The sequence below is a fragment of the Lytechinus pictus genome, chromosome 2, assembly GCF_037042905.1.
Source record: "Lytechinus pictus isolate F3 Inbred chromosome 2, Lp3.0, whole genome shotgun sequence".
Taxonomy (NCBI): Eukaryota; Metazoa; Echinodermata; class Echinoidea; order Temnopleuroida; family Toxopneustidae; genus Lytechinus; species Lytechinus pictus.
This window is the reverse complement of record NC_087246.1, coordinates 52,882,769-52,910,751: the sequence shown is the minus strand read 5'-3', so window position 1 is coordinate 52,910,751 and position 27,983 is coordinate 52,882,769. Positions and strand designations below refer to the sequence as shown.

At 35.2% G+C, this 27,983-nt stretch overlaps 2 protein-coding genes across 2 annotated transcripts; one reads left to right on the top strand and one right to left on the bottom strand.

Moving 5' to 3' along the window:
* Position 1: 1 nt before the first annotated feature.
* Positions 2–13,933, top strand: LOC129253997 (protein FAN-like). Its single transcript, XM_064095138.1, has 11 exons — positions 2–108; positions 1,298–1,340; positions 2,951–3,234; positions 3,631–3,742; positions 4,343–4,401; positions 5,130–5,265; positions 5,966–6,176; positions 6,780–6,930; positions 7,325–7,427; positions 7,803–7,912; positions 9,862–13,933. The coding sequence occupies exons 3-11, from the start codon at positions 2,979–2,981 to the stop codon at positions 9,951–9,953; spliced, it is 1,230 nt and encodes a 409-aa protein (XP_063951208.1). The 5' UTR covers positions 2–108; positions 1,298–1,340; positions 2,951–2,978; the 3' UTR covers positions 9,954–13,933.
* An 889-nt stretch (positions 13,934–14,822) lies between these two features.
* On the bottom strand, positions 14,823–24,114 carry LOC129253999 (transcription and mRNA export factor ENY2-like). The gene is made up of 5 exons (XM_064095137.1): positions 23,842–24,114; positions 20,704–20,784; positions 19,756–19,826; positions 18,610–18,684; positions 14,823–17,470 (listed from the first exon to the last, which is right to left on the bottom strand). Exons 1-5 carry the CDS (start codon positions 23,865–23,867, stop codon positions 17,394–17,396), a joined length of 330 nt encoding a protein of 109 aa, XP_063951207.1. The 5' UTR covers positions 23,868–24,114; the 3' UTR covers positions 14,823–17,393.
* Positions 24,115–27,983: the final 3,869 nt, after the last annotated feature.

The window sequence follows — 27,983 nt, the reverse complement described above, 5'->3', positions numbered from 1 at the left end:
TAAAAAAAATATATTAATGATATAATAGTGTAACAAGTTGCCCTGAAAAATTGTACTTTAATGCATTGATCATCTTGAAGGGCAAGGTAAAAGTTCATCAAGATTTAGGTGAGACTAATATTCAAGCTCAAGACATAAGTGCCAAATGCACATCCTATTTAATGCATACATCTTGTATGATTTCACGCTAAGTACTCTCTAAATTTCAAGGATTGAAAATAAATCCAGATTGGTTGTGAATAGTGACAAGCCAAACATTGGATTTATTTTAATCCTGAGGATTAATCCAATGTTTGGCTGGTTACTATTAAAAGCCGATTTGGATTTATTTTAGATCCTTGATATTTACATACATGTATAGGGGAGGTAACTTCCCAGCCCGAAGTATAATCTGACATAACGTTCTGATAGTGCGGTATCTACCAATTTCGAGTCACCATTTACCTTTTGAGGAATAGATGTAATCCCAGCATAATAGAACAACCCCCCCCCCCCCCCAACAACCGGATTCTCGATGTGTGTTAGCCATGTAATTTACTTACATACATGTAGTATTTCACTGTACAGTAAGCTTCAAATTGAGAAACTTTTTCAGGATCTTGCCTTTTCATTCACTGTATAGTGATATCGCAAGAAGTGAATTTCTTAAGGTTGGACAAATTCCACTCTGAAATGATTAGCATATAGGTTAATAAATCCCAAGAAGGTTGTGTTCAAGAATCACATACTCATAGTATTGAGCCTATCACAAAAAAATGATATGAAGGTTGTATGAAAAAAAAATACATATATAAGTCAAGCTATAACTAGAAAATTTGGAAGTAAAGACACAACAGATCAGGGGCCCATTTCATAAAGAGTTACAACTGTTGTAACTTTGCCAATATGGCAACTACCATGGTAACCTTGATTTTGATTGGCTGCTGAGCCCTGTTACCATGGTAGTTGCCATAATTGCAAAGTTAAGTCATTTATGAAACAGGCCCCTAGACTAGATTTGTATTAATTTATATATGAAAAATGTCAATTGGAAGAAAATAATGTTTACTAGAATTGAATAACAATTTTAGACCCCATCTTCAATGCATATTGAGATAAATCCCATCTACTTGTTTTGATTGGCATTGCCATCAATCTCAGTATTTAATTTTGATCATAAGATTGGACCCCGATCTGGTTCAAAATGAATTATATTCTTTATTGATTATTTTATATTTCAACTCTGCATGATTGCCCCAAATACACATTATACTCTGAATTTTGATTTATACTATTGTTTTCCCTCTTTCTATTTCAGTTTTCTATTATCTCACATATGAAGGTGCTATAGACTTGGATAGGTGAGTCACTCATCACGTTGTATCTTTATTTGATAAACTTAGTACTATTTATCTTGTTTTGTTTCATGGCTTAATGAGTTGTTGATTCATTTGAAGATAGTAATTGCCATTGTATGGTTCTTTGTGCCATGAATTAATTAAAAATGATAAACAAGATAAATAAAGCAAAGTACTAAAAGACTATTAGATATCTGTGGTTGTCTGTGGCCTGCAGAATGGGTTTATCATAGTGATTTTAATCACATTTGAAGTTGAAATTAAATTATGACAGTCATTTTTAATGATATTAATATTTCTCAACTTCAGTTTAAGGGCATTTCCATTTTTTTTTTAAGCAAAACAAAATTAGTATGAAACTGATGGAATGCTAAACACTTAAAGCATGATTTAAAGTAGATACCATAATATCAGATTTCAAAGATTTCAAATTTCTCAAGTGTATGTGGATTGTACATGTCTGTCACTGAGGCTGTAGTCCAAGGTGAGACATAATAATCTTGAAAAGAAATTCTTTATTTATGAATGCAAATTTATTGGTGTATTCAACAACAAAAAAACATGCAATGTGCATTTAATAGTTGTAAGATGGTTATTGTGCTGGTGGGTTCTCAGCAAATCGTTAAGATAGAAGTATACATCGCTTTGGTAACATTATAACCCAGTTGAGAATTTCTAAATCTGTGAATACCTAAGTTATATTCCACTCGAGATCATGTACCATCTATGTTATATAATATTGCCTTGCCTTACAGGAAATGTACATTAATTTTTCATAAGTCATCTGATACTTCACAAATATTTACCAGTAACTGTTACTCATTGACCCGACCTCTCCCAAGAGCTAGTTGCATTGCCACTTTGCGACAATTTTGCATTCAATGGAGAATAAAGATTTTATTCCTATTTTTTATTCCTTGGACAGGATAAATGATATTTTTAATATTATTTGATCATTTCTTACCCCCATGTCTTTTTAATTTTTGTTTTTGTCTTTCTACATGTACAATATTTACGATATACTTATAGGGTTTACGTTTTTGTGTCTACAAGTTTTAGAAGTCTAATGATTCATAGATGACAACATAGTATACACAAAAATATGCATTCAAACTTGATTTACAACGTATCTGAAGGATCACATGTCAGTGATATATATATTTTCTGTACTCAGTATGATTTTTGATTGAAGTACTAAAGGACATCTGTCCATTGATATTAATATCCTCTTCAGATTACTTAGACTGTCTCTGTTGAATTGTCTATATACACCGCTTTTAAAGAACCTTATATCCTCATTTTCAAATTAACATTAGACATTTACTAAAAAGCATCCTTATAATCCCAGATTATGGAGTTTGGAAAGATTCCAAAGCAGCTCTTTGCCAAGTCCTACCTTACGTGATTATCTGCACCAATAGTGGCAGATATGGAATTGGCAGAGCTTGAACCCACACAGAGAAGCAACCGATCATTAGGAATGATAGAGACTTCATCTAATCCTGAGTGAAACATTCTTGATATTTTTTCTAACTCCTTCTTACAAATGATATCTTCTACCCTTAGAGAAATGTAAAGTGAATCCAATCTCTTTATTCTCACTTTCAATTCAGCATATCAGACCCGAATGAGAAGGCATCGATGCAATCCCAGATCATGGAGTTTGGACAGACTCCAAAGCAGCTGTTCACCAAGCCCCACCCTGCACGTTTCTCCACACCGGTGGCAGCGGTGGGAATGCCAGAGCAGGTAGCCACCCAAAGAAGCAAGCAGTCATCACCTCGCCCTGAGGACTGCTCATCCTCAGGAAGTCCACTGCAAGATCTGACTGAGGGTGTTCCCACTAGCTGGGTGAATCAAAGCAATGTCTTGGCATCACATGCCTCCCAAGATTCAAGTAGGTTGCAAAAATGTGAATGAACGAATAAATTATTGATAAGGGAATAAATCAAATATTGTAATAATGAAAGAATTATGATCTATTTTGCTATATTTGAGGGATAGAATGGGGTTTATCTTTAATAGTGATAGACTATAATGATTGTGCCCAACTTTTTGTGTTTTGTTTGGACAAGTCAAAGCATTAAAGAGTCACTGGTCTAAAGTTATACAAGTGTTTTTTTTTTTTTTTAACTCACATATAGCTGATAAAAAAGTGATTTGGTTTTTGTTCGTAAGTATGTAAATTTCCTTGTTCTTTAGGTGAATTTAAAGTGAATATACTTTTTGTTTATTTTGTTTTTGTCAAAGATAATTCAAATCTGATATGATATTTTGTCATTCTTCTTTGAAGACTCACTTCATACAGGTCCTTCAGACCCTTCTCATAGTCAGCCATCTCTCCGGTCACCTTGGGAAAGAATATCACAGCTGCAGCCAAGTTTCAGTTATAAATTACATAAAGAGTGAGTAATTCTCTTCTCCTTCATTATCAATAAGGGAGTTTCCAGTTGTGCTCTTAGTAAATTGGCCGTCAGCCCTGGATGATTTAGCCAGCGGCGTATGTTGTGCATTTGGCAAGCTCATTTATAATTTAATCCTACTTTCTAAATGTCAAGAATTTAAATTTTTGATACAGTAACTGGAATTTTTATTTGTGAACAACACAAAATGGTCATAAATCAACCTTCCGTAAGTAAAATAATCACCAATGCAAGTCAAACCATTTTTTAAAGAACAGATTTGAAGTCAAATTGCTGCACAGTCAAACAGATTTCTCTGGTCTCAAGAGATTTGACTAAGGTAAAGTTACCTGTACAATGCTATACTCCGAAATATGATTCCTGGCCAAGACACTTCCGCCCCCGAGCAAGGCTTTTCATCTACTGAACAGCTAACATATATATATATAGTATAATAGTATTATAACTTAGATCTTTTCTGTGCTTTATGGTGGACACAAGGTATAAAGTCTTCAACTTAAATTAATTATTTACTTAAATGTCATTAGACTGCATTATATATGCTAAACTAACAATATGGTATTTGTCTTGTTTTCCACCCAGCTCTGTGTGCGATCTAAAGCTTTCAAGTAACAACAACACAGTTTTTTCAGTATCCAAAGGTAATTACGTTATAAAACAATCAAAAGGTGTCACATGCGCTTTTTTAATACTGTTATATATCTTGAGAAATGGTATCAAGGTCCAATATAGAATTAATGACTAGAAGTTCATAGCAAGACCTTTTGCATTTGCATGGCACTACATAAAGAAACTTGTTTTGGTCATTTATTGTTACTATTATATGATCACTTGTCTAATTCTGAGTTTTTGTCAGGATTTATTCTTCCCAACCACTCTTTAATTCACTGCACTGGCTTGAAACAGAGAATAATGTTCAAAATTGAATTTGTTTGTTTATAAAACACTGGATAAAGAGACTGCAGAGTATTTAAGTAGCTGTTTGATTCTGTATACTTGGGCTACATGCTGAACTATTATGTCGGCCAGTGACCCTCATCGTCTGACACATTTATCAAATCGTACATTCGCCAGCAATAGCACTTTTACTGTCAGTGTCAGCTTCATATTACTGGCATGATTTTCCACTTACAAGTAGACAGTCTCCACCATTAGCAGTGTTCAGAAAGGCAATAAAAACCCATCTCTTTCATAGTTTGTAGTTATAAGATTATATAATCCCATTTATTGTAGCCGCTTTGGCCTCATGGGGAAAGCGCAGCATAAGAAATGATAATAATGATTCCTTATGAAAGGCACTGCCTAATGAATTTGTTGTGATTGAAACGATGTTAATATGTAAAATGGAATATATTTTTCTATGTCACAGACACACAACTGAAAATGTACTCGTTAGAAGACCAGCGTCAGCTACGGAGTGTCAGCCTCTCCAACATGGCTCTCTCCAGTGTGATCATCACCCCTGACGACAAACACGCACTCATTGCATCGTGGGATAACTCTATGTGAGTCATTACAACTTTTGTTTAAACACCACACTTAAAAAAATATACAGCATTCAAACAATTCTCTTTAAATTATCTTGTAACACAGTGACTTTAACAAAAAAAAGCTTTCAAACTGTTCTAATGTCCATTACATAAAATTGTATATGTACACTTTAGCCTCCTCCACATGCACCCTATATGTGTTATGACATACTCAGCATTGGATCTAGCATTTCATGTGGGTGGGCTGTCAATGGACATGCCATGTATTTTCTCTCATCAGAAAGGTGACCTTTCAGTGACCTCTCAGGTGCATGAGCCACTCCCCCCCCCCCCCCTCGGCTCGGAATATGCAAAACACGCACACAGATAAATGTTTCTCGTTAGGTGTGCAGGGAGGGGGGAGCAAGGCACCAAAAATGGGCTTATAAACAAACAAATTGGGGAGGGGCAAAGCCTGGTCACCCCCTCCCCCCTCCATCATAATGATGTAACCACTGAAATATGAGCCTTCAAATTTTGCAGGAATGTAAAGGAGCAAGAGAACTATAAAAACAAGCTTGAAAACATGAAAATTCATCAGCTTTTCACTAAAATGCCAGATGGAGGTGACAGTGACATTTTAATGTTACTTATAAGGCCTTTATGAAATGGGCCCCTGGATTAGGTAACTTGAGGGTTTGTTTCATCTTCCTCAATGCATTTGATCTCTTTACAGCTATGTATACTCCGTTGATTATGGGCGTGTCTTGGAGGTAATTCCCGCCCATGATGATGCAGTCTCCGCCCTCTGCTGGCAGCAGGGCTCTTCAATCTTTGTGTCCGCCTCTTGGGATTCAACCGTCAAACTATGGGCATGTGAGGGCCTTAATGGAAGTTCTCAGAAGATTGTAGCTGATGTTCTTGCCGAGCTGGATCATGATTCAGGGGTATTTTTTTTTCCAACATCATTCATTGTTTGTGACTGATGGTAGCAAGTCATGAGACTAAATAAGTGTTGACATGCTCTTCCACCTCGTGGGTTGGTAAAGATGCGCATTTTTGTCATTTACTTTACTTGAAGTTATTTTTTAGTTTAGCTATGACCAGGGTGATTATATCCCTATTGTGCATAGCATCATGACAAATGAGCATTACAAAATGGCCAATATTATTATAATTTTCTTGATTTAATTCTAAAGAACATGAGAAGAATCTTTTCATAGCATATGCCATACTTGGGATTGATATCTTTACGATATTGATTTGTTCACAGGGCAATTTGCAAAGATTAAGACAATTCATTTTCATGTAAAATTGACCATTGCAAGTGATAAGGACTGCCTTGGACAATGCTGTCAGAATTTTACAGAAATATTTTTCTTGGCATTCCTAACTGGGAGCTGCTCTGTACTTTTTCTTAGAAACTTATTATTCTCTTTATGCATGTTTACATAACAAATTCATTGTTGAAGTGGTAGTCCTTATTTCTTAGTACATCTTTGATTGAGCTTCTTAAATATTCATTCTAGTAATTTTCAATTCATTTACAGGTGACATGCACAGATCTGAGCCATGATGGCAGTCTACTCCTGACGGGAACGAAAGACGGCGACGTCAACCTGTGGAACGTTGAACACCAGGTGGCGCTACGTCACATACAGAGCCACCATGGACCCGTCAATGCTGTGATATTCAGTCCAGGTGGGTTTGTTCTTCCATTTACCTTATATGGATCATTGAATGATGTTCTTTGTGCATAATAGATGCCTTTGTCAATATGCTGTTCGCCAGTGTGTTTGATGATACTGTTCTTGCTCAAATTCAGTTCATCGCTTAAACCAAATTACAGGGAGGGGTTAATTTAAACTGTATACCATCATTATACTTATGTTCTGTCTACCATTGTCATACTGAATCATGGGAGCATGTTATTGTGACTCCATGGATGTGCCCATATTAACTACTACTACTATGCCACCTCCTTATGCTTGTTGAAAAATCAGAGGTTGTCCCCCACTCCCCACCCCGCCCCCCTCATCACTGTGAAGAGGGAATTCAGATTTTTATGAGAAGTCAACTTTTTGTTGCTTTGTAGATTGTCAACAGATGGCTTCTGCAGGTCAGGATAGCTACATCAGAGTGATAGATGTAAACACAGGGACTGAGGTGTTTGCTAAAGATGGTGAACATGAAATAAGGTAAGATACTGTTTGTTTTGTTTGTTTGTTTGTTTGTTTAAGCCAAAGCTATTGTGTAAGTGCCAGTGGATACCTGTGTCCATTCATCATTTATTTTTTTTATTAACATGTCAGAATATTTGCTTTAGATACCCACATCTTCAGAGATGATGTGCACGGGAACCATGAGCGAATATAAAAAAAAAAAATTAATTCACAACACCTTTTATTTGTCCTTGTAAGACATTAAATAATGTCAGATTGATGGATAAAAAGCTGTATATACTTTAAAAAAAAAAAGTTTTTATGCAGTATGAAAGAAGTGCATTTCTTAGGGTAAAGTAAATCAGGATTTGAAACCACTATCATTGTGTTGTTTTCATCTTTGTCCTAAAGGTGTTTATGTTGGCGAGATCATATTCTCTTAGCTGGTGATGGAGGAGGTAACCTCATGATATGGGATATGGCAAAGGCTCACTTAGTTGCATCATTCCATCAACATATAGGTAAATATAAAGACCTTAAAGCTACATTCCATTGTTGGTAATGATTTCAAATGAGTTTGTGCAGAATCCAATCAATGTCCACCAAAGTGTCTGTATGTATAAATAATAAAAGATATGTGCCAAAGGATTCTGGAAGAAATTCTGTAATTGCTGAGAAATAAGCAAAACAAGCATGAAATTAATTAAATCACAATGTTAGGTCTTTTTCCAACCCATAATAATACACTGTCCCGCGTGTGCTTATCCGAGTCAGTGATCTTCAGTATGATTTTTTTTTAGCTTAGATGTTATGAATCCCAAAGTTTAGTTAATTTAATTGAACCATGGTCCCGTAACACAAAGATTAGCGATTAATCGTACACTTGATTTTCACGATTCATTGCACGTTGTAGTCTATGCAATTAATCGTAGAAAAATGTTCTATGATCATTGCTAAGCTTTGTGTTACGGGACTCAGATCTAGATCTACAATTATAAAGTGACATTTAACTTTGGTGTTACAGACTTTCTTATTGGATCAGTGTTCACTACAACTACTTTCATTTATCGTTAAACAAAAGACAAATCTGGAACACTACTCACATTGCGAGGTTTTGCCAATTATCAATGCACTTCTTTGAGTATATGACTTTAATATAGATGAATATACCAACAACTGAAATTGCCAAAGAGAGACATTGGTATACACGCAGGATTAAGGAGGCTATTAGTATACGTCTTTGTCCTAACAACTTCAACAGAGACAGCGGGATCGACATCCCCGACTTCTGGATGCGAACCATCCGACAGCACAACACCCCCTTACCTGGCAGTGCACGCCGACCCGATCGTTCCCGGCCCCGAACGAGGGACCGCTCAGCTAGTCAGCCCCCGCCCACGGGAAACTAGCAAGCCCGCCAATTTTGTCTAATTTGCATATTGCCGACCCACGGCGTATTTGCATATACCCCCGGCTTATTTGCATACACGGATTACCGGCCGTACCGCATCCGACGCAACGGATCAATGCCCACCTATTGTTCTCGCGTTCGTGCGTACGGTCCCGGAGATTAGTATAAATAGAATACGTCATCAGATAATTTTCGTCACTTGATAAAGAGTTGCAGCGGCACTCGAAAGCTCGTGAACTTGTAAGCTAGTGAACACTTTTTGCGAGAGTGATCACGATTTTCCTAGAAAGCCAGTGAACACTTTTTGCGAGAGTGATCACGAATTTCCTTGTTGACCATAGTAGATTGCGAGACAAATGAATACCCTCTAGCGATTATTTCAATCCGCAATAATGAACCTATTTAGTATAACTGAAATTTCATTTGTGTTATGTGAACTTTTATTCTGATCACACATTGTTGTTTTGTATCAATTCTTAGATAGACCAGAGATGACAGTGTCAGGTAATTTTTGACAAATATAAACAATGAAAAAGAAAAAAAAAACTTACTTTTTATCTGGCCTTGAATGTAGATGCTGGAGGCGTTATACTTCTGAGTTTTCCATAGGTACAATCAGTCAGTTTTGTTCTAGTGTTAGCTCAAGAATCATCATTTGGATCAACTCCAACCTTGCTTACATATTGGAGTGACGAAGAAGAGTGAACAAAGTAAACATGGGCTCTGTCATACAAAGAGTTTTGATTGATCTCATCAACCACAACTGTGGAAAGTCAGAGATGCCATAGGCTAAAATGATTGTTCATTCAAAATGTTTTCTAGATATGATGTATACTCATCCATTTGTCGTTTTTTTTTAACTTTCCGATGTGCTACTCTTTGTTTATGAAGGACATTATGCAAATTTTCTGTAGGAAAAAATATGACAGTGATGGATTTCCATATAGTTGAGGTTGATCGGATCAATCACAACTCCTTGTAAGATGGGACCCTGAAGTCAGTGACTTGGTAAAAAATTTAACAAATTGTTTCTCTCGCTCTCTCTCCCTTCATTTTTAGGAGCAATAAATTGTATCCAGGTATCATCTGATGCTTCCACGGTGCTCACGGGCGGTCAGGATTCTAAGGTCATTGTTTGGAAGAACTCATGAGGATTCGCCAACATTGAGTTTAACCTGCACCAAAGTTCCATTGGCACAAAAAACTACACTTACGCCTATTTATTCACTTCAAGCATGCTGAACCACTATGGGTACAAAGGGCATGACAACATACTGATAGTAAAGCAGAACCACAGTTTGGCCCAGTGTTATATAGCATTTGGGTTTCTGCAGAAGAGTGCAATTGGATGTGTACAAAATATATGCCTTAGGGTTTTCTTGCCATATCTTTGGAATGGTACAGGTGTCTTGTACACTCTGTTTCTTGTGTTCTACTATTTTTTGTTTCCTGTGTTATATTTGCACAACTCAATTTCAACTCACCGGTCATCTGTTTGACTACATCCTTATAAGATATTTATTTTTTGTAATAACCAATACATGGATCTGCATGTAGTTAAACATTTCTCTCAACATTGTACAGACAGCACACCTAAATGATAATTTTTGTTGTTGAACTGAGCAACATTTTTTCATTCACACTTTCTATTTTAATGACATGTGGCGTATTATACTTCATTGCTACTCCCAAGCTAGGGAATATGCACTTAAATCTGGATGAAATTGAAAATGAATCATAGTCTTATTTGTAAAATATATATATGGACATTGACTATAAAATGCATTAAATGTGGTTTATTTAAACATACATATACACTATGTATTTATTTATTTCAAGAACAATCTGTTATTTTAGTTTAGTCTGAATGAATAGGTTCTGACTACTAGTATTCTGCTTATGGCATTTTCTGCATTTATTCAAATGAACTGGTAGCTTTTTTATGGGGAAGGAATTTATCTGAAGCATGTTGATCCTGTTTTGTGATAAGTTCCGAGTTTTATTCTGTTGTATACTTATACTGAAAATATCCTGACTCAGGCTAAGAAAGATACCAAAGTCAAATTATAGTCTGTAATTTAGGTCACAACAAATGAATTTCAAGCTTCGTGATATATATTTTGTACTAATGTTATATATTTATTGCTAAATTGACTTTAATTCAATGAAAGACTTCTATATTTCAGCAGAGTATCGGAATTCAATTCCAAAATGTTTTACATGCGAACATTCCATACCTATTATCTGTTGCATTTGCATTTAATGATTTATTGTTTAAGAAATTGTATTTGTTTTCTTTTGAAAGCCTATTCGTTTTTTAAAATAATTTTCTGCCATATGTCATTTGTTATCACATAATTTTTTATAGTTGTTTCATTTTACAATATATAATGGTGGAGGTGTAAGAAAACACAATTGGGTAATTATTATATAAAATAATCAACCAGTTTGTTGATGCAAGTCCCATTTTTCTCCACTTGACTGCTCAAGAAACATTTAAAGAATTTAAGAGCGTTGCAACTGTTTATATGAATAAAAAAAAAAAAGAGACAATTTATTTCAGTAAGGTCACCCAATGTAGGGGTTGGATGTACATACAAAATGGAATTGCCCCACTTTGTGATTACGAACTTTATTGAAAACTATGTATTTCACCTCTATAATTCACAGATCCATCTGTGAGAGATTTTAATTTCCCAAATCTGTAAAGCAATATTGATATGTATTTTATGATGGCTCTTTTGTAGCTCTATGGAGCAGGTCCAAACTATTATTTCTTTGCTGATATAGTTCAGAGTATTTTAATTATCTATTGTTTCATTACCAAATACCTGCTTTGTAACTTGTGAAGAATGGTTTCTTGGAGTAAAAAAAATGTTTATAGGTTAAGAATAATTTGCAAGTATTGTAGGCCTTATGCTTCAATAGAATTGAGATGATGTGGTATATTTATTTAGGCCTCAATGACATTTGTGAAGTTAACTAGTTTGCAACTTTATTCTGATGAAGTTTGTAATTGTGCTAATAGTGTGTTGACTATTTTTCAAAAGTGGATCCAAATACTTTCCAGAGTTTTTCTTCTATTGAGTTTTTATCTCTGTTTTTTTTTACCTGGACATACTTGTCGTAGAATTGTAATAACCCTAACTATTCCAGGGGGCTCCCAGCTCAAAAAGGCAAAAGGATTTTGCTGTGACATCTCCTGACTTTTTCGTTTGAATTCTTGTGCAATTTTTGAGACACCATATTTGCCAAGCCCAGATACGCAGGTCCGAAATTGCTCAAAAGCATCATTTTCGTGTACAGATCCAATGCAAGTTTTCTTTCTTGCCAAAATTCTATTCACTGTTAATCAATCTTATGTTGTCAATGATTTCCAGCGAAAAAACAATACAAAACAAATAGCCAGACAAAGAAATATATAAGAAATTTATAAATCAATAAAAAAATTACAAAATTAATCAGATAGTTATTGGATTTACATAAAAGGCCACAAAGAATATCTGTACTTTAAATTATAATATTTGGACCTCAGTTCTTCATTTCTCGCAGTAATTAAAGAACCATAGGAGATATCAACTTGGAAATTGGCAGATGTATGTATATTGGAAGGACAAGATTATGGTGTATGGAGGTCAAAGTTCACAGAGGTCACTATATACCTCAAAATATCTAGTTCTTGCAATAACTATAGAACTATTTAAAGGAACGACTTCAAACTTTATATATGCATATGGGAGTGATGATGATCTGAATAGTTTTCAGGGTCATAAAGTTATAGTTCTTTATAAGAAGTAATATCTTGTTCTTGTAATAATTATTAAAGTTTGCAGTCACAAGGACAAAGTAAAGGTTCACATATATCATTACATACATTGCAATATCTTGTACTCTTTAACTGAAGAACCATTCTCCAGTCTTGGCTCATGTATTCATATGTGAGGGGATGATCTTAATTAGACTTAAGGGTCACAACCTCAAGGGTCAAAGGTCACAGAGATCATTATTTCAAAATATTAGAACTTGGGCGTGTAATATATTCTAGATCTGACACCAGCAGAGGCATACATTTTGACTATGTGCAGTCAAGAATCCATCTGTTTATTTTGAATTTGTGCCTGTCATGTGTTTGTTTTTTTTACAAAGAAAAAACCTACAATATAGTTTTTAAGAGTGCTCGTAAACTTTCGGATCATTTCATATAAATGAAAAGTTTATGACACTAGCAGAACATTTATGGGAAGTGTTACACAAATGGTAATATTGAAATTCTTGCCTAAGTGTATAATGCAGTAAAAATGCACACGTGATAATGTGCAGTCTCATTGTATGTCATCTGAGACTATTGAGACGTTGCAAGAAACTTGCAATCAATCACAAGTTTATTTTCGGTCAATAAATCAATCAAATTTCTTGCAATTAATTGTAACTTTGTGACTGATTGCTTATCTGCTCCTTGAAACAAGGAGTGTAATCAGATTTGATACAGCTAAAATTGATCTATTGATTTTGAAATTGCAAAAGAAAATTTGCGATTGATATCTTCCAGATATTTTCTTGCAACAAAAAGGAATCCAACCAATTTTTATTCACCCTTAAATTTTTGTGAAATACCTCTTTGATTTGTCTCTTACGTCACATGTTATGTCAGGTACCTTGGACCTGCCTATTTAGTTTACAAAATTTTGTCTGTAAAGTATACATGCGTTATATACATGATTTTTTTTTTTTTTCTTGAAAAAAAAATGTAAGACTGACAGTCGATCAGGTTCAGTTAACCCTTATTTAACATTTTTCACCGCGCCGCTGACTTTTTTCCCCACAGGATGAGTGATATAGGCCTATGTACATTGAAAACGTCAACACATACAGATGGGATGCTTCTTTTAGTTCAGGACAGAAAAATAAAAAAAAGACAGTAAATGAAATCATTTTTACTTTATTGACTACTACACTCATTTCCTTTGGTCTTGATATATACACATGTGTCTAGACTTTTTCTGATATCAATCACAAAAAAAACCTTTTCTGACCTAAACAAGGTCCACTTGTCACATCTTGCACACTAAAAATGTATAATGTAGGCGTCAAACGTTTGATAAATAAACTCTTTGTTTTTTTATAACACCAATTGAATATCTGTAGTTTTTCTTTCATTTTCAAAGTTTTGTTGTTGCCCCCTTATATGTCGATCTTCAATTGCCGTAATAATCAACGGCTTTGATTGTGGGTATTAAGGGAAAGACAAGACTAGACTACACAGATATAGCCAAACAGTTCAAGATCTGAACGACGCCTCGCAAGACCAACTCCTTTATTTTGTTTTTGTTCCCCCCCTTTCATGGGGAGTGGGTGAGGGGGGGGCAAGGCCCCACACCCCATGGTTCCTCGCCTGTCAAAGGTCCTTTCGCAGTCTGACTTTCCTTTTTTCTTATATTTATCTTCCATTCCTTTGTGCAAGAAAATAAGATAAAAGTAATTTTAAACAAGTTTTGAAAAAGAACCCTGCACTTCACATCAACCTCGCTCAATAGTAGAAGCCCGCCTTAACGTCCCTCCACCCCCCCCCCCTTATTTCTTTTCTTCCCTACTCCATTTCCCTTCTTTTACTTATCAGTATTTCTCTCTCATTTCCATCAATTAATTTTTCCCTCCCTCTTCATTCCTTTGCTTCTCTTATGTTTCATTTCCTTTTCTCTCCATTTCCCCTTCCTTTCCAGTACCCTCTCACTCGCCTTCATTTCTATCTACTTTTCTCTTCCCCATTCTTTTGACCCACCCTTCTCTTTCTCTCTCCTTTACCCAATTTCTTTTTCTTTTCACCTCCCTTTCCCTTCTTTGCCTCCTCTCTCTTTACCCCTTCTCTTCCTATTTTCCCCCTTTTTCTTTTTCACTTTCTTCTTTTCTCTCTCCCTTTTATATTTCCTGGCAAAAATTGACAGCTCTGAGTTAGCACCACAATGTTGTGCACCATCATTTTCTAGTTATATTACTCCACTCTAAAGAAACAGCACACTGAATTTATCATTGAACAGAGATTACAGATTTATTTATACACAAATTGCAACAAAAATACATATATACATTTTTACAAAGTAAGGCAACAGAAATCCAAGATCTCTCAGAAAATGCAAAATAACCACAATGGATCTCTAAGATGACAAGTTATCTATCTATATAGCAGCAGACTCAAGTTTCTGATTGCTCTTATTACAAACAAAGAATTTTGTGTGAATTTTGGCATGTGACAAACCAGTATTTCCAAAGTTCAATGCAATTAATATTTTGTATTGAACCAACACAACGGTTTTTTCTTTACTCCTGTATTTTTTTTATATAAAGGAAAGGGATTCTAAATTATATAAGTCAATTCTGAATACTTTTAGAATTCACACACAAGGCATTTGTTGTATATCTGGCTGCCTTCATAAAATTGGGAAACATCTACAATATACACCAAATACATGTATCTCATGATATAATGCCACTGCAAGAAAGTTCACTGTATACAATTCACTTTTTGAATGACTGCATTGATTTCATGCTCAAATGAAATCTGTTTCTTCCCAGTCATAATGTAATAAATCTATGGGATGCTGTTGACTGAAATATTTTTTTCCATCAGAGCAAATGGGTTGAAGAAAAGGTGGCCAGGACCAGCTTCGGTCTGATATGTCGAAATTACCCAAATGGTATGTCACAACATTCCATGAATAAACTTTAATACATCAAGTCACTAGCCTAATACATCAAGTCACTAGCCAAATACATACAATTGAATTAAGAACTGTCCAGGGCTATATCATACAAATTAGAAATAAAAAATACTAATGGGTTTAAGAAATGCCATCATTAACAAACTGAATTCAAAGTTCAAAGAGAAGCCTAAGCATATTTTGGTTTAGGTCAAAGTACCAAGTTCCATGAATTTCAATTAATTTTTTTATATTATATTTAGGGGTTCTAGTTCTTTTTTATTTTTTGGGGTGGAGGGGGCATTTTGACCCAATATAATGTTTTGGATTGACCCTATCACATTTCACATGAAGTTTTTGCTGAATGTCTACTGAAGCCTACATGAAGAAAACGTGAAAATTTAAATCAAGTAATCATGATAAAGGTCTCAAAATGCACAGATTCAGACCACAAAAAAAGGATAAAATTTACGTGTGAATGCTTTAAAAATGTAGTATTCAAAATTAATTCTACTTCAGGAAATTTCAAGACATACCATATGTATAAAAAATAAAACATATTCAGAAGTACACGTACAGATGAACCCAAGGATCTCACCAACGTGTAATTCATCCATAGGTCATCCCAGCAAAAAGTTGATTGAATATAATTTTTTTTTAATCAAACGAGCATAATAGTGAGACTTCTGTCAAAATTAACATTGTAACTTTCCTTTTCTACATACAATTTGATTAAAAAAATTACTGATATGCTTGTTGATTTTCAATATTTTATAAAAAAAAAACTTTTTGCTGGGATAGTGACCTTTAATCATGAACATACACCAATTTCAATTAAGTATGCAGTTAATGCAGTATCTTTACATTTCTACAACATGCATTAATGATGTAATATATCCTGAACTATCATTTTCAATATATTCTTCTAAATTCTGTAGGATGCTGAGCAAATTTAATCAAAGCAACTATGAATAATGAAATGTGCTTCATATGACACACACAAAAAACAAATCCAAGTTCATGAGATTTTTCATATAAAACGTCTCGAAGCATACATTTTAATTAGTTTTTTTTAGACATTATGTTGCCCCAAAAGAGAGTTGAAGTATTTTCAGTTTCTATATCATTTTGTTACCAGCCTGGAGAACTACCAGTACCATTCAGGATCTCTCATTCTAATCTCAACTTAAACAGCATATGAAGAGGGCCCATATAAAAAAGGCCATAGAAAAATGATTGCATCTCAGCATCTTTTAAGTGTGTTTTTGTTTCCCCTCAGGAACTACTCAACTAAAAATGGATCAAAGTTTTCAGGAATGCCTCAAAAAACACTCAGAACTCCAAAAGACTAGACTTATTTGAATGGTACATCAGTCAGTGACATTCAGGTTTAGAAACTAGAGCACAAGCAATCTGATTAGAAATGTAACAGAATCATTCAAACAAAGGGCATTTCATCTACTGTTGACCTTTTTAATTTTTCAGTGAATTTTGCTCTAGTCATTTCGAACAGAAATACACATATTTGATGAAACACAATTAATAAAAGGTTTGAAACGGAAAAAAACATTATGAAAAGTGGACTTTAAAAGTTCTGTTTGAAAGTAATTTATTCACCCGAAACAACTTTGACTAAGTAGAGCTGACAGTATGATCAACCCTTTGAATGGATAAAAATGTACTTAGATGCACCCTAAACATTCTAGTAGAGGTAATAACTTGAGAATTCACTGATGAGAAATCAAGGTGGAGTTGGACACACATCCCCATGATGATAGTCTTTGACACTTATCAGGAGAGTTGCCAGAAACATAACTCATGATGAGCAATTCAGTCTTTGGCATAACAATCAGGAGATTTGCTGGACACGCATCACAGACCTCACTCACAGGAGTATCAGATGTTTGATTGCTGGGCCAGAAAGGCTCGAATCCGATGAAGCAATTCTCGTTTCACCTCATCGGGTACAAGTTCTATGGATGATAAATCGTGCATAAATAAAATATCTAGATTCAGTTAAAAAGCAGGTAATACAAGTAGTATAAAATCATTAACTCTCTTGAGAATATGTTTTTAAAAACCACTTCCATTTTTATGAAACAATATATCAAAATTTACTGACTCAAATTATTTACTCATTTCATATAAAATTTTGTTATACTTTAGTTTTCTACTGATTTATGAAGTGAAACTTATTTTCACAAAAAAGGGAGACATGTCAGCTAAATGATCAAGCAAAACAGGGGTCAACATTTCATCTTGATTCTATGCTGGATGTCAAGAAATTCGCCTAAAAGAATGCCTAAAGATTTCATAAAGAACCAATAATGTGAATAATCCAACAGAGTATTATCTAACATTCTAATCTTACAGTCACTTGCTTTATAGTAACTATTATGTCATTACTCTAAATCACTAAATGAAGCTTCTCATGGGTTTATTCTGGGTAGAGATACATGTTTTCTTGTATTCTCAACTATAAATATGAAATTCTTATGTATTCTATAAGTATTTCTGTGATTTCACTTTTAGTGTTTCTTCTTTTATTTACATCATATAAGAAAGAAAAATAACTTATCAAAATAATTATTCTGTTACATACTTAATAACAGACCAACAAATAGAATATTTTAAGTTACTTCTTTTTGTATACAAATCACTCTATAACCTAGCCTCAAAATACTTTGTCTGATTGTTTAGAAATTTATGTCCCAGGTAGAAGAACTAGATCCTATGAAGAACCACTGAAATTAACATATCCAACTATTAAAAGAAAACTGACCGGAGAAATTCACCGTTGTATCCTCAATGGAATGGAGCAAACTCCCTCTCACAACATGACAATCCCCAACAATTGAGCCATTTAAGAAGTCCCTTAAAACTGTTTTTGTTCTAGGCAACTGCCTTCATTTAATATATCATTCTGATTTTTTTTTTTGTATAAATTGTTTAAAAAAGTTAATTGAAATTGTGAGCGCTTTGGGCCATGTGGGAAAAGCATGTCATAAATATTGAGTATTAAAGAATTACATCAAAATGGCTAAGGAATAACTGGCCTAGGGTCCCAAATATTCAGAAAACTGTATACTCTCTTTAAATACAAAGTACATACCTCTTCCTTTAGGTGTTATTTCAGCTACTAAATCATCTACAGTCACATGCTCAAGTCCTTTTCTCCTCACAACCTCTGGAATACATAAATCAAATATTCAATTAAAAAATGGTCTTTATTGATAATCAAACATGTTAGCAATCACACATGAAAAAACAGCAGGAGCTGGAAAAATCATGTTTACAAGTTGGTGTCGGCACAATTAAATACATAGTAAAAACCATAGTAAAATGCATTCAAAAGGCTATACATTTAAAAGTTAATACAATTTAGATAAAGCATAAAAGGCAATGAATGAATGAAAGAATGTAACACGATAATGGCAGACTTGAAGGAGAGGAGACCGACACTTATTTAAATGACAAAAATAATTGTATGGTGGGGTGGGGATGACTATTTTGCATTGCCTTTCCTGGTCGGCACACCCATCTTTTGTTGAGTATGTCAACCAAAAAAGGCAATGGACTGTTTTTAAATCTTGTTGTTCTTATTGCAAATTGGGTGATTATGCTGCATTATGGTAGATTGCTTAGAGACTTCTGATAAAGTGGTAAGCAGTATACAGTATAAGCAAGTATAATGAATATCATTATATTGATTCTTTCATGTAATGATTGTAATTTTCTTTATTGCTTATATTGTGTGTATTATTGTATCTTTTAAATGGGTGTGAATAAAGTGAATTTGAATCATGTGAAAAAGGTTCAATTCAATAAGTGATGGAACATCAAAAAAAATCTTATACAGTCTCTACAGCAGCCCTCCAACAGATATTTATCTAAATCATAGATTAGCTTATATCAGATCATAGTCCACTAGTACATATCCATTTTCCAGGAGCTCAATCTATCAATGCCTTAAATTTTCAATACTCCAGCCACATATTTTGTTTACCCTTCTATCCCCTGATATTTGAAGTCGGTATGGATTAATTGTTAAAGGGGAAGTTCACCCTGATAAAATATTTGCTGTAAAAATACCAGAAAAAAGTAAAATGATATTGGTAAAGGCTTGAGTAAGATCTTTCTTCTACTTTTACAATGAAATTTTTGTAATGAAATTTTTGTCAGGGTAAACTTCCCATTACAAATTGAATGTCGAAAGGTGAATCTACTGTACACTATAGATTTTTCTGTCATTTCTAACCTTTGCAGTGAGCTTTTAGTTCATCCCTCCAGCCAGACTCTATCAGCTTATTCCTCAGGAGCTCCTTCAGTCTAAACCAATGAGAATAAATGTGAAAATTAGGTCAATAGAAAGCAAATGGGAACAAGCATACTTGTACAGCACCAGCTCAATTCCTCTACTACTCAAATCTGGCCAGGTTCTGAACCCATAATGCATCATTCTGGGGAGTGTAGTCTTGTAATGTAGGCTCAATTGAATGATAGCCCATCGTTACTGAACAGCAAAACAAGAAATTTCCCTTGCAGTACAAGTTCAAAATAAAATTATTCCCTGTGAATAAATAGTTATCTCAAATGGTATGTAAAACAAGCTTTTGATAATGCAGAGTCATGAAATACCAGTGTTTAATAGTCACTTTACTCCTTTAATATTTCAAACATTTTGATTAAAAAGTGAAAGATTATAAATAATGACATCACACATCTCAGTCTAATTTTTTAAAATCTTGGTTTTTGACAAAATCTATGCTCAAGAAACTTAATCCTATAATACCCAATGCAAATTGTGTATGTAAAAAAAATCACAAATGTGTCATTACTTTTAGTTTTCTTGATTTCCTGATTTTGATTATTGAACTAGTGTCATAGACAACTCTCATTGAAAACAACAATAAAAAACATTTAAAAAACAAAGAAATACCTTAGAAATTGAAGAAAAAAAAGAAGAAAAAAAACAATTTTTTATACTGCCATTTTTTTAAAAGAATCTTATAAAGACTGTCTAGGTTAGGACTCCAGACACAGTTTGGAGCTTTATTTAAAGACTTACACCCAAATTCTGATTTAATGCAAAAATGAATCAACAATTAATAAATTATAAATAAATGTGAATTTTAATGCAAATTATGCAATAATACATCCAACATTGGACATTATATGGGTGATGTTTTGTAATAAAATAACTTACCTCTCTTTCTCTCCCGTCTCTACCAGTTTCTGATTAATACTTGCTCTCATCTGTGCATCTTTGATCTTCCTATCTCCATAGCTATATAAAACATGAGAAAAATGAAGAAAGGGTATCTCAAAGTCAATGTTGGAAAGGCAATGTTTGCCTTTTTTCAAAGGCCCCTTGAATGATAATGCAGGAAAAGCATTAGGTGTAAAGGAGTGTTAAATTCAGTTGAATAGAAAAATCAAATGTTTTTTTTGTTAATTTCATATTGTGATTCATTAATAAATTTAATGTGATATAAAACTAAAATCCCAAATTTTTATTCCAAATAGCCGGTGTCAGTTTCATTGATCATTCGCTGTAAATGTTGCTTTTCCAGCTTCAGTAGGATTGGCACATGGTGCACCATGGTGCTATTGCGGATGTGCACAAAATTTCTGAGCATTGGTTGGCTAACTTGTCAATCAGTAAAAGCGCTGGTCCAAAAATGGGATTGTCCCAGAAAACAAGGATATCCTCATAAACCAAGACAAATCATGTCTTGATAAATTGAGATTGTCCTTGTTTATTGGGACAGTTTGTTTTTTCCACTTACCCCTGCGGGACATAGACTGCAATTACAGGAATTGAGAGTGCTTAAAATAGATTCAGTGACCTCAATTCCCCCACTTCACCATCAATGAATTTTCACGACTTGCCGTCTTCCAATAATCTTGTTATGAAACCGGATATGTTTACATTGACTAGCGCTTGATTGGTGTCGGCACTTGACAAGAGAATAAACTTTCCGAGATTTCTTGTGTGGAGAATCTTTGAAAACTGAGACAGTCCCTGTAAAATGGGACCAGCGCCACTACTAACTACTATGGCTGCCATTGCTGCCGATATCACTACTGTGATCGCATCATGCAATTTGACAGGGAGGAAGAATCCTCTCTTTCACCCTCTGTGATTGTGGAATGTATCCTGATACGTGTATCTATATATACTGATTTTTCACTTCAGTCTAGCATATAACCCAGCTTCGCGGGCCGAAGCCCCAGACTCGTCCGTGTAATATTAGGCAGCGGGTACTCTCCAAAATGGGGTAGAATGGGGTCGCAATAGCAACCCAAATAAAAGGGAAAAAAATAAATCATGCACTTACCTCGATTGAACGGATGAAGGTCTATCGTGACACAGAATCCCGACATCGAGGCACGAACTGGACCCTCCATAAAAGGAAAAGTTCCGTCTCGTTCGTTCTCCTTCTTTCATAATTGAAAACAAAATGGCCAATCGATACAGAGAACGAACGCAACATGGAGGTCTAACTTTTCCTTTTTTTGAGGGTCCAGTTTGTGCCTTGACGTCAGGATTCTGACTTCTGTGTCACAATAACGTTAGACCTTCATCCATATTTAATATAATCGAGGTAAGCTTGGAGGTAAGTGCATAATTTATTTTCTCCCCTTTTACTTGGAGTGCTATTGCGACCCCATTTTGAAGAGTACCAATGTACATGTCTGCCTAGTAATACAGACAAGTCCTGGGCTCCGGCCCGGCCCACCCTGGGTTATTTAGCATAGGGCTGCCTTAGACCAAAAGCTTCGGTCTCTCTTGTGTTGGTTGTTCAGCTGAACTCCGTTGGCTTCACTCACCAAATACAGAGACCGAAGTTCTAGCGCGATCTGTACAGGGGACTCAATGGCCATGTTTATGTATTAAGTTTGGATAAAACAGGGTAGTGCAGTTGCGCGACAGCCGAGGTAAGTCACTGTTTTCGTTTCTTTTAACTTGATTTTTCCCCGTTTTTTGGCAATTAGTGCCAAGAGTGAATATTAATTTGCATTTCGGTCGTGTTAATTTTCAAAAGTTTGATTCATTAAAGACAAAAATTGAAGAGCCCCGACGGGGGGATTTTGCATTGTAAGTTCCCTAATGGTGGCTGCACGATAGCGAGCCGTCTGTGTACGAGGAAAAAAAAAAAAATGTTAAAAAACTCCTCGAAACAGACGGCTGCCAGCTGTCTAACTTCTAAGGGCTGCCTTAGCCTTAGGACCCCCCCCCCCTCAAAAAAATGCAAAAAGAAATGCCAATGACTGTCAAATATCAATCTCAACAAAAATTCAGAATTGACCCATTTCAATTGTTAGCATGGTTTGAACTTAAAATACTGTCTAAATTGTAACCTAGTCATGAACTCAACATTAACAGTAGAGGCGCACGGCCAATATGGGAGACTCTCTCCAATAGGGGAGACAATCTCCCACATTGGAGACTTGCTTTGCAAAAGGACAAAAGAAACAACACCAACAAAAGCATGATTTTTTCCACCCAAAATTTTGTCTCGCTGAGGTCAGAAGCCCATTTGTTTTGTGTGTGATTGACAACAAAAATCCTTATCAAAACAAAAGTGGACGGTGAATTTTTAAAGTAGACGGTGAAAAGGGGTAATTTTTCATGAGGAATCTGCTTATCACATTTTTATTTGCCGCCAAGGTAATCCTTTTGCAGCAAATGTAAACAAAGGAAATTGGACTCCAAAACTGGAGACTGTCTCTGAAATTGGATACCCAAATTCTTTACAAAAGTCTCTGATATTGGAGATTATCTCCCACATTGGAGACAGTCTCCAATATTGGCTGTGCGCCTCTACTGATTAAAGCTAAACGAATTTGATTTTGAATTTAGCAGGCTTTCAGTTTCAATTAGCCAGGCGGCTTCTAAAAGTTAGAGAGTAAAAATCATTTACTAACAGACTAACGTTAAGGTTGAGAGTAACCTTACGTTAGTAAATGATTTTTACTCTCTAGAAGCCGCCTGGCTAGGTCGCGTAAGCGAACGCCCTGCCCCTGGTCGGCCTGGACATCTGCATCCCGCCATCCAGAGAGTCGAGTGTGCGGTACAGTCTCGCCGCACCAGTGCCGCCTGAACTTCGGGCAAGCTGCGCTAACACTGCGTAACACGAGACTTTTGGCTAGCTGTCTACAGGCCGTCTGCAGGTCTGTGAATCATTAATTATCATACTACACATAGGACAATATTCGGGGTTCAAAACCAAACAGTCTTACTGTAAATTACTTTAAAAAATCCTTTATAAAAAGGGAAATTAATTCATATGGAGGAAAACACCTAAAATGGACAAGGAATGTACTTGATGAAACTTACTCTGCCATGATTGATGTTGGTTGCATTCCTGGAATGCTGAACTAGGCGACCAATGTTTTATATTTCGGCAGAACATGCATCTTAGAGCTGTAAATAGCCGTAATAATGTCAAGCAACTAGTAAAATTAAACGCTTATTTCAGTCTCAGAGGCAATGATTTTTAGTCTCATTCAAGTCACTTTCCGTCGTCTAAAACGATCTTACATTTGAAAACCAATTAAGTTGACGTAAGTTGTTTCACCGATCACCCCCTTGATTTTTCAAGTAGGAAAGGGGGAAAATAGGGGGAAAAGAAAGGAGAGAGAACAGGTGCGGACTCATGGGACTGAGCCGCCACCCCCCCCCCCCCGAAAAAGGGAGAAGCGAAAGAAAATAGGAATAGGGAAAGGGAGAGAAAGAAGAGAAGGGATTGAGAAAGGAAACAAAACAAAAGGGGAGAGGGAAAGAGAATAGAGAAGGGAATGGAGAGGGGAAATTAAAAAAAGATGGAAGGAAAAAGAAAAAAGAAATTAAGAGAACAGGGAAAGAAGTGATCGAGTGGGGAAACAAAGGGGAGGGGAACAAAAGAGAAGAAAAGAAGAGAAAGAGAAAGAAAAGGAAAGCCGAAGCGGAGAGGGGGAAACAAAAGGAGAGGGGGAGAGAGAGAAGAAAAACAAGGGAATGCAGGGAAAGAAACGAAGGGGAAATAGAAAGCCGAGAAAGATAATAAGGAAAAGGAAGATAAAATGAAGGGGAAAGAGAGAGGGAAAATATGTCATCTCGATTACTTTGCCCATTTTTTATTTGGTGGTGGTATCTCAATTCAAAAAGGAAATCATGTCCCAAATGTTCCATATGCTCTTCAATATAATCCGGTCCCTTACGGAAATGGCTAAGAAATAACAAACTGTTTCTTTGAAGCTAGCATATTAGTTGCATTTCCATAAACTCATTATTGATGATTAAAAATGAGTTTTCACTGGCCGCCTACCATACCACTTCATGCATTGCTCATCACCAACAAAATAGAGTGCTATAGGACTAATAGCCGGCGGCAGCATGTGAAAACATATTTAGTCAATAAAGTTAAATTCAAGAATTATTCTTAAGAAAGAACTTTGGTATTTTCTATAATTTCTTTGAATTGAGGCATCACAAAAAGCAGATGAGAATCTTTTTTTTCCTTTAATTTTGTCCATCTTTTTGAACAGATAGTTCCCCAAAATGAATTCTTGGTATCCGTTCTTGCTTTAAACTAACTTGTGAATGGATCAGGTCTATGCATCATGCAGGGCACAAAAGAGACCTACACATATTGAAAAATCAGCCATGTGCCTCTCAAAAGGAGGGGGCATGGGTCGGCTGTGCCCCCCCCCCCCCCTGGATCTGCCAGTGATTTGTAGGCTTACAGTACAATTTCTTTGTTCTCATTTAATTTCTGCTCTTTGATAGTTCCTCCTTCCTTCTGCACCCCCCGGTTCATTCTCATGCTCACTCTGCTCCCCCTCTCTATTCCTTCTTACCATCTCCCCCCCTCCCTCTCTTTCTCCCCAGTTACATGTACATGCCTCTCAATCTCTCTTATCCTCCTTCCCTCTTGTCCCATTCTCCCTATGATTCCCTCTCATAACTCATCACATGCAATAAATGTTAAGATCACAGATTTTAAATGAGTCTATATCCAGCAAAAATACTTATTATCACCATACACCTAAATTTAAAAGATAACAAATGATTCTATTTTCCTACCCAATGAAAATAGCATGGCTGACAAAGGAAGGAAAAGGAAATAAAAAAATAGCAAAGAAAATAAAGAGGAAAAGAAAGAATATACATATATATATACAACAAACAGAGATGTGTGGAAAACTCACAGGTTATTTGTTAACAAAAGTTATTTTATTTCATAGAATTACCGAGTGAAGGACATCACAAAATGAGAATATTTCAACTATACACTGTATTTCTATCTACATGAATTAATGTTTCGCTCATGAGAAAAAAAATCACCATTATATAAGATGCTGACATCTTTGCTCGTTACCAAGAAGAGAATAAAGCAAAAACTACCTTGGATACTACATTCATGCCCTTCTGTGGAACTACACACTTTATTCTGGCAGTGAAATAAAAATTAAGTATCCAAGTTTAAGAAGAAAAAAAAATACATGAAAGGTTATGCGTCAGCTTTCATTAATTGGTAATGATCATGAACATGAAGAAATTATTAAAGCAGACACTCATATGAATATTAGGCTATTAAATCTCACATGTCTGAAACTGTAAACATTCAGGAGAGATCAGAAAATCCTATTTTAGAGTTATGACATATGAGGCAACCTACTCTTGCCTAGAAAAGGTTCTCTGTTGGAATTAAAAAACATTTTTTTCAGACAACATGAGGTTGCCATAATTCTAAAATACAGCATTTTATGAGCTATCCTCAAAATTTGTAACTTTTGACAAATGAGATTTTAACAGTCCAAGCGATATTCAAACTTTTGACATTGTGTGCTACTGATTTGGAAAAATACACCATGAAATACATATATATATGAATAATTTCATTCACAAAGAAGCCAATTTTGATGAAAATAAGTTTGTCAGGAAAATGTACTCATCTTTAAAGACAATTTGCATAAATATCAATTATTATTCAGAAGAATATTAACACCCTAGATATTTTTCTAATGAGAATGTCTGAATCTGGTGAACAAATGTTCATTTTTCTTTGACACAAAAGCAAATGTCACTAATCAGGATTTTAAGGCAGAAAGTGCAATTTTTGGTAGTGTTCATAAGTCTTAGAACAAAAGTATCTTAAAACTCAGAAGAGTTTAAATGCTTTGGTAAAGTTTGATAATGTGAATTATATAGGAGTATTACCTAACATACAAAAGTGAACATTTCATATTTTAGGTCAAACAAGTTATAGTGTCTTATTCTTTTATTTTTCTTTTTAAAAAGCCCTTTGAAACACTTTTCTTAAAAATTTATTAGCTGTTTTTCAGAAAGCTACGATGAGATTACATCCTCAAATTTGTAGCTCCTTCCTTTCATCAATTGTTTTTCACAAAAAAAGATAACAAATATATATGTAAGGGATTCTGATAAATATAATGAATTTTCATGAAAAAATGCATAAATTGCAAAACAGGTTGTAATATGGAGGATGATCCTAGCATTGACTCTGGCTATGTCCGTTCCAGTGTGGAGTCCCTTTGTGGAAAACAGGGGGGGGGTGGGCTAAAGCTAAATTTACTAGACTAATTTCTTAGAAATTCTTTGGACCATATTTGAGTTTATGGCCTTTTCTTCTGTTTGTTTGGTTTTTTTATACTAAATCAAGCAGGAATCATCCTAATGGATTGGGGATGCAAGTTATGATAATCACGATGACTACCTGTATCTAAAACCCCCTTTGGGTTGGGTTTCCCAAGAAGACTTTGAACTTAGTCTTGTATGGCAGTAGAATTTGGGGAATCACTAAATGGTCAGTATCTTATAGTACAAAAAGAGAACAGTAGTTATGATGTGGCATGGAGAGCTGCCACATGAATGGAACAGTGGAGAGACTTTTGGCATTGAAAAGGATTGGGCAGAGTTGGATTGGCTGTGAAGAGGAATAGGACACTGACAGCAGTTGTGGAATATTTCATTTTGTGATTAACCGTTTCTTGAGTATTTTTGAGAAATTTATTTATTTACCTTGGAAGTAGGCATAAAGTTATACACAACTTATTTGCCCCTCTGCATCCAAATGTTGGTATTGGAGTCAAAACACCTTGATAAACGCTTTCCAGATTGTGAGCATTTTTTCAAAGCCAATTATTGGAATCAAAACACCTTGTAAGATGCTATCCTGATTTATGTTCTTCGATCTTGAGCATTCGTTTTGGTCAACACTTGATAATAGACGCTATCCGGAGTACCTTCCTTAATTTTGGATCCCTTGAGATGCTATCCTGGTCAATTATTGAGACATTTATTTAGGAGAGATTCTACATTTCCTTAGCTCCCGTTATCTCCATATCAGACAAAGAGACACAAACTGATTCCTTTCATTTTGTTTGATTTTCATTGTGGATACTGACCGATCGATTTTTATTTCATGTTATTTGAGTTTGTTTTCTTGATCCTGTCCAAGTCATGATATTACATTT